Genomic DNA, 7,467 nt, shown 5'->3' with positions numbered 1-7,467 from the left:
AACACAAATCGGTTGGTGTGCATTTGCACACTGCTTCTCTGTGGTGGATCTCCTCTGTGCACGCACGAATCTTTTTGAGACTGACCTGACGGTGGGCGTAGACAAACGTCGTCATTGGCTGATAAATCTGTCAATCAAAATCATGATTCTGATTGACAGGTTCATCAGCCAATGAGACGGGTTCCCTTTCAGCCAATCATAAGTGCTGTTACATTTTCTCCGGCAATCAAACAGTCATATATCTATTCTCTGCACCTGGCTGCGCAGAGTAGAAAGCAAAGGGGGCGTAATGGCGGACACGACAGAAGTTTGGGGCAGGGATTGAGAAACAATATGAAGAATGCTGCTGGAAGTAGTGGTTAACAACGTGAATCTGTAAGTAACACATTTATGTTATTATCCCCTCATTGTAAATCATCTAATGTTATTGAATTATAATAAGTTGAAGCATTCTGCTTAGCCACGTAACAGATGATGATGATGATGATGATGATGGCATGCCGACGTTGGGTTTAAGCCTCAAATTCATGGTATTTGTCTTCACATGAGGGAAATACTTGTTTTACAAGCGAAGTGTAAATTGATTAAGATAAGAGTTGGATTATATTATCGAAATATAAAAAAACCTCTGGTGGGGTGGGTGTTATATTGAAACACGTGACCCGTAGAAAGATGTAACTAGGGGGTGTTTCCTGGCTGTGAGTGACGCATATGGTAGCATATTTCTACAGGTTACAGGTGTCAGCGTGACACCGCACCTCATTATTGTCATTGAAATCACAGAAGACAAACCTAAACAGTATGAGGGCTCGTCTTTGTTTATAAACCGCGGATTTTAATATATATATATATTTTTTTTGTGACAGGTTCAAAACTGAACTGTACTGTAGGGTCTGCAAGGTAACAGGATAGGTGGGCACTAGGGACATCTGGGCACCTCGATGTAAAATGGACTATTTTGTCCAAAATCTAAAAAAGTGTAAAATTTGGAAAATGTTTTTAAAGTATACATGATTAGAACAGGGGTCTTCAACGTTTTCAATGCCAAGGACCCCCTAGTTAAGAGAGAGAGATGAAGAAGGGAGTAAGAGACCCCCACTACATATTGCATAAAATTGTGTTGCAGGTTAAACTTTTTCATAGATTTCATAGATGTTGCACTATCATGTTGGATTCATGTTAATGTGTATTTTAAAACTGTCAATACTTAGTACACCTGACCTTTCACTCTGTACTTGGTCTGATCCTTTTTCACACCAAACCTCTTTGCCGAAAATAGCCGATCTACAAGCTCACTGTAGATTGGCTATATTTGGTTAAAGTTCTCCTCAGAATAGGGATGCTAGGGTTCAAGTGCTTAATGAAAACTGATAATAAATCCAATCACGAACATTTGACGGCCCCCCTGTAGTTACTTTGAGGACCCCCTGTTGAAGACCCCTGGATTAGAACATGCTTAAACATTTGACATTAAGGTTTAATATTTCTACAATTACTACAAATTGCTGCAAAACCTGTATAACTAATCGTTTTGGGGCAGAAACAAGAAGTTGAAGGATAAAATTAAGTCTGTTAATGATGTGCCGTGCATGTTCACATCAAGTATACTTTACATTACTTAAGACTGTTAATGATGTACCGTGCATGTTCACATCAAGTATACTTTACATTACTTAAGACTGTTTTTTATTTATGTATTTTATGGGTAGTAGCCTAATCAGCAGCTGAGCAAAATAGTGTAACATCATGTACTTTTTAATTATAATGCTGCATTTGATAGAACAACATTTGAGGATCTATATTGCTATATTGTGATTTATATCATGTGCCTCATACTCTACTGTCAGTGCCTTATATAAATCGTATTTTCTCCCCCTAGTTACAGGGACCATCTCATCTAGCCATGGGTTCAGAGCAGGCCAGTCATGGCCAGAGGCAGCTCACAAGTGCTGGACATTCCTCCAGTCCAGGCAGGCCAGAGCATGGCAAGAGGCAGCTTCCAGACAGCTCTTACAGTGGGGCAGGCCATTCCTCCAGTCCAGGCAGGTGTAACGGCCGAGAAGTGCAACGCCCTGAGCCGGAGTCGAACCCATGACCCACGGCTCACCAGTCCGGCCAACAACCCACCTGCGCCAAAGAAGCTAGCTCCCTCGGTGGAGGAAGTTGTGGCGAGTTGGGGACGCTACACAGGCCAGAGCATGCCAGTCATGGCGAGAGGCGGATTTTACAGGCCCCTGGGGGGTACACCACTAAGATGCCGAAGGCAAACTGCCTGACGTGTGGGAATCTTATGCCTTTGCAGATGTTGCCGTTGCATCTGCGGGCTTGCTCTTTGAACGTAAGCTGTACAGCTTTCCTCTAATTTCTGAAGTAATTTTTTCTCTTTTGTGTGCAAATGAGTGTTTGATTGTCTCTAGCTCTGTCTTTTTTTAGGAGAGTAAATCCGAGGCATCTCCTGACGAAGACTGCACGATTATTGAGGAGCCAGTGCGCCGTTCTACAGCTGACGCAGACCTTCCTACTGCTGAGATTGAAGACTCCATAGAGATGGGAGAGTCTTGTGAGGTAATCGAGGCTTATTCATTATATTCCATAGGAAGTAATCATAAGTTTCACTTCATAATGATATGATGCTTAAAGTTATAAATGGGCATGCTGTTTTGTTATGGAACACACAATATACTCATTTTGGATCATAGAATTATATTACTATTGCTAGACAATATCGTATGTCTGAGGTTCATTAACTCGGACTCTGTTTTTGTATCATTCTCTTTTGCTTTCTTTGTTTTGCAGGTTTGCCCAATCTGTCAGAGAGAATACCCAATAGATGTCCTTCCATTTCATGCCAGTATGTGTGGTGAATGGTAAGACGTTTTGACTATAGATTCAGATAAAAAGATGTGTTTGTACATGTTGGCACATGTACTTTATGTACACTGCACAAACACACTTTAAATTAATAATGTCATTACTGTATTTGACAATGTTATCTACAGATAAATATTTCTTGCGACCAGCTTGCTTGGGACCAGCTGGACAAGCAAGGACTTATTTTGAAATAGTCATGAAAATGAGTTATGATTTTACATTTTTTATTTGGGCTGCCTAGGGAAGCAGCCAGGACCAGAAGTGGAGAGGAATTGCCAGCACCTTCAGTTCCAAGAGGAGCTGAATTCTCAGGACCTTCATGTCAGTTGTTCCGACAACATGAATGGTGAAGACGTCAATCGACATGTTTGTCAATTGCCATGCAGAAGCTGAAGACTGGCTTCAGTATTAATTAAGGTTGGTATGTTGGCGCACACACTTCCTATGTTTGATGTTTACCTGGTATCCTATTTTGTATGACGGTATTTGCACCCTACTTAATGAAACTATATCCAGTATCCTGTCGTTTTGTGCCTAGTGTTCATGCCATATACTGCCATTAAATGGGGCACTGCCATCTCCCCTTTGTTTTTACATTTTCTTTTGACATTCTGCTAGTCTCACACTCAGTTTCGCTGTCGTGACACTGTTGACCAGGGGTGGAACCGAAACTGCAGCAGCAGCTCTGGATGTTGCTGATCTTGACCATCGTGAAACTATTGGTTTGGTGGGTAACGGTTACAATTTAGCATGTCTTACACAGAGTTTTACACCATGTTTGTCATCACATGCATCAAACGGATAAGTGAATTGGTCAGTGTTGGCAAATTTTAACAAGCTTTGTGTGTCCCTCTGATGTACTCCAAATGTTGACTATTTGAAATTCAACTTTTGCCCTTTTTGTGGAATGCCTCCTGGAGGCAACTTTCTACCTAAATAAATTTGGTCCCCTTTTGTGATGTGTCCCTGTTGTAGCTCAAGAAAGCAGATCTTACTGAAGAAGAAATGAGCCGTGTCACTGATCTTTGCCACTCCTGGTATCAAGCTACTCTGAACTCCACCAACCAGGACTGGCTGTTTCAGTGTCTTCTTTCACATGCTGTAATAATTTGATCAATGAGGAGAGTAAAGGGTTAACATAAATTAGTTTCAGACTTATTAATATAGTAATTAAGAGAGAGAAAAACCAAACTAATGCCAGTAAACTTGAAAGTGATGTATTTTCTTTTTAAAGTGGTTAGCAGAGTTATCTATTCATATTGGGTTTTGATAAGGAGTCAAACAGGTCTAAGGTATTTGGTTTTCATATTTAATATAAAACGTTAACTAAGCAAAGACTACGGAGTGGTTTTATGTTGTATGAGTGGGTGCAGTGGATTGGATGCGAGGGGTTCCAGAGTAACAATTGCCCGTGGGAGAGAGCGGAAGAAGGTAGAGAGAGGAAGGACTGAGAAGAATGTATTTGGAGAAATAAGAAATGTAAAAAGGCCTCAGTACATTGTTGGGTACAAGTGTGTCAGTGTTTGCCAGCGGAGCGTGTGGTCAACTGGCCAGAGAACTACGCCATTATCTGCTTGGAAAAGACTGTTCTGGACAGAGAGTCCAGCTCTGTTGCCGTTTGAAATGTTTTCCATTGCAAGTACTGTATCAGAGAAATGTTTTCCATTGCAAGTACTGTTTGAAGACTCTGCAAGTACTGTGTCAACAAAGAACTATCTGTTGGAGTTACTGAGGACCAGAATCACCGCATCGCCGGAACGTCTCGCAGGCCTGCAACGTGGGGTGGATGTGCGTGGGTGTGTGGGCCCACAGTGTGTTAATGGTTTAAAGTTACTGTCAAGTTCACGGTTATTATGGGTTAAGTTCATGGTTAAAGTGTTATTTTTGCAGCTTTAATTAAATGAGGGTTAAAGAAAGGTGAAGTAAAAGTCAGGGAGAGTGATGGGGAACAGATCTTTTTTTTTTTTTTTTACTAGATTTGTTGCAATTTTGATACATGACGTGTGTGTGTACATTTTTTTCAAGGTATATCATTTAGTTTTGGTCAAGTGTTTTATTTGGGGAAAAAACAGTTTGTTTTTGCACATGCATGAGTATTTGGGTTATTTGGGTAGGCCTATTGTGGTTTAAGTTCAAGTTCATTCTAAAAGGTTTTTAAGCCTTGTCATATATTTGTTTGTCATTTATTTTCATTTCATTTTTTTAATATTTTATTTGAATTTAAAAGGGAATTCATTTGTGTAAAAAAAAAGAGAGAGGAAAAAAAAAACCCTTCTGTAAAGTTCTATTCCCTTGAATTTAAAATGTTGTCCGGGTCAGTATCTCCGAATGGTACATTCACTGACAGTTAAAGGTAATGTGGTGTTTATTAGCAGGGTACAGGAAGTGTTACCCAATACAGTCAAACCTTTGAGGTAGCTACCTAGATTATTCAAATGCAAACACCCCAAATAGACTGTTGGGGTACTACAGCAACAATATTCAGCATGATTTTGTGGTGTATAAAAACACTTGCTGCATTTTGTGTTTAAAATATTTTTTATTTATTTTTATTTTTTTAAAGGGCCGTAGCAATAGTGTATACTGAACAGTCAAAACCCCTATTTAAATTGAGACACTCTTGTGTACACAAGTCACTCTTGTTATCTATGCTGCTGCATTGTCTGAAGGAAGCCAAACAAAAATACGTTTTACTCTTATGTACCTACACACAAACTCTTAAGTACCTCTACACAAAGCACAACCTTGAAACTTGGTCTGGATCAGTGAACTTGAAAAATGCAGCTTTATAACTGCAATTGTTAAGGTGTATACCATATAATGTCAATAAAGGTTGGTGTTAAACTTTGTCCTATAATGTTCCACCTGCCAGTCCCAAAGCAATGGACAGATTAAAGGAGGTGTAAGCGAAGCTGGTTAATATGTACGGTATATTCCCAAATTATTATATTGATGGTATTTATTCAGTAACAGTTCTGTCGCTGCAGCTCTTAAGTAAAAAATAGCATTCTCAGGTTGGGATACCAATTTCATCCAAGATTAACAGTGAAGTTGGAAGTAATGAAACTAGGGGAGTGAGGTCATTCCCTTTACATTGCCCCCCGTCTATACATCCATGTGATTAGATGTTTACAATCCTGGCCGTGCACCTATGAAACTACTGCTCACGTCAATTGGAAAACGTTTACTTGTTTCATACCTGTCCTACACGTTTAAGTCATCAGTGTTGATTTTGTTCATGTGTTAAAAAGCTTTATATCCACATGGTAATCATTAGTGTTCAGTTACAGGGTTCTCAGATCTAAAGTACCAATTTCTTGAAATGAATGAGCAGACAAAATTGTATAAGCAGATCTGGGTTCTCTCTGGGTGTGAATTGGGTGTTTCACAAGTTATAGAGCATTAAACTTTATAGAACTTTGCTATGAACTAAATGGACACCAGGAATTTAAATCTAGTCACCACTGGCCTGGTCATAGCTGTGTCAGTTCAAGTAACGGGGCACACTGAGCACTATATTTTGTCATTCTAAGTCAAGTGGATGGAAGAGTTCACACAGACTATAAAAGGAAAAACAATGTTGAACGATATACAATGAAATACAATGGTGAACGATAATGCTCAGAGTGAATAGCAAGTGAAGTTCCATTTCATGACATTTAAATTCCCCATCACTACTGTATGACTTATAAATGTTTAATTATCAGCACTAGCAATCGCTTACCAGGACAGGCTTGTTTGAAAACGTCCATGGTCTAAAGTCAAGGGTGGACTCTGTGACATGAAACATGTAGAAGGAAAAAAAGCTAACCTTGCAAGTGTTTAATACTTCTTAAAGTCACTTGAACAACAACACTGCAGTACAATGTTCTAGACAATTTTATTTTTATTTGGAAGCTTTCCTAAAACTAAAAGCTCATATTTGACACACCCGGTATCTCATTATGATGTTGCCTCAAGTAAGTTCACAACATATTGGACAGTGTTGAGATATATGTCCACTCCAGAAACGTAAGAGCACTTATGATTGGCTGAAAGCGAACCCGTCTCATTGGCTGATGAACCTGTCAATCAGAATCATGATTTTGATTGACAGATTTATCAGCCAATGACGACGTTCGTCTACGCCCACCGTCAGGTCAGTCTCAAAAAGATTCGTGCGTGCACAGAGGAGATCCACCACAGAGAAGCAGTGTGCAAATGCACACCAACCGATTTGTGTTTGTAAATTGAGTGTTTTGGAGATAAATAGAGAATTATATTTGTGAAGCAGAGCATCTGGAATGTGACTTTAAAATACAAACTGTGAATTTTAAACTGTGGAATTCAAACACAAAATATAAATGTGACTTTAATATACAAACTGTGGATTTAGAGCTGTGGATTAGAAACACAAAATACAAACTGTGAATTTAATACACAGACTGTGGATTTAAAGCTGTGGACTTGAAACACGAACCTGTGGACTTGAAACACGAACGCAAAGCATCGCATTTGTAGTGCTGAACCAAAAAAACACATGCAAACCAGAACTTGTTCATTCAAAAATCTAGTGTGTGAATACAAACCAAGAGTGTGTGAATACAAACCAAGACT

General features: G+C 39.4%; 1 protein-coding gene across 2 annotated transcripts; it reads left to right on the top strand.

Moving 5' to 3' along the window:
- Positions 1–238: 238 nt before the first annotated feature.
- Positions 239–5,639, top strand: LOC311036471 (uncharacterized protein). Of its 2 annotated transcripts, none has more exons than XM_084045182.1 (7): positions 239–375; positions 1,880–2,338; positions 2,434–2,565; positions 2,797–2,867; positions 3,113–3,288; positions 3,502–3,598; positions 3,847–5,639. In XM_084045182.1, exons 2-5 carry the CDS (start codon positions 2,255–2,257, stop codon positions 3,219–3,221), a joined length of 396 nt encoding a protein of 131 aa, XP_083901308.1. In that variant the 5' UTR covers positions 239–375; positions 1,880–2,254; the 3' UTR covers positions 3,222–3,288; positions 3,502–3,598; positions 3,847–5,639. The 2 variants fall into 2 exon arrangements, with proteins under 2 accessions (XP_083901308.1, XP_083901307.1); XM_084045181.1 differs by having other exon boundaries at positions 3,490–3,598.
- Positions 5,640–7,467: the final 1,828 nt, after the last annotated feature.

The sequence above is a fragment of the Gymnoscopelus microlampas genome, assembly GCF_963454915.1.
Source record: "Gymnoscopelus microlampas genome assembly, chromosome: 20".
Taxonomy (NCBI): domain Eukaryota; kingdom Metazoa; phylum Chordata; class Actinopteri; order Myctophiformes; family Myctophidae; genus Gymnoscopelus; species Gymnoscopelus microlampas.
Note: the sequence above shows the minus strand (reverse complement) of the source record. Positions and strands in the feature narration are given on the sequence as shown.

Bases quoted from the DNA above. Each gene is read 5' to 3' on its own strand.
- LOC311036471 (XM_084045182.1), top strand. From the start codon at position 2,255: ATGCCGAAGGCAAACTGCCTGACGTGTGGGAATCTTATGCCTTTGCAG. The intron at 2,566-2,796 runs GTAATCGAGGCT...TTTGTTTTGCAG, and splicing joins AGATGGGAGAGTCTTGTGAG to GTTTGCCCAATCTGTCAGAG. The intron at 2,868-3,112 runs GTAAGACGTTTT...TGGGCTGCCTAG, and splicing joins GCCAGTATGTGTGGTGAATG to GGAAGCAGCCAGGACCAGAA.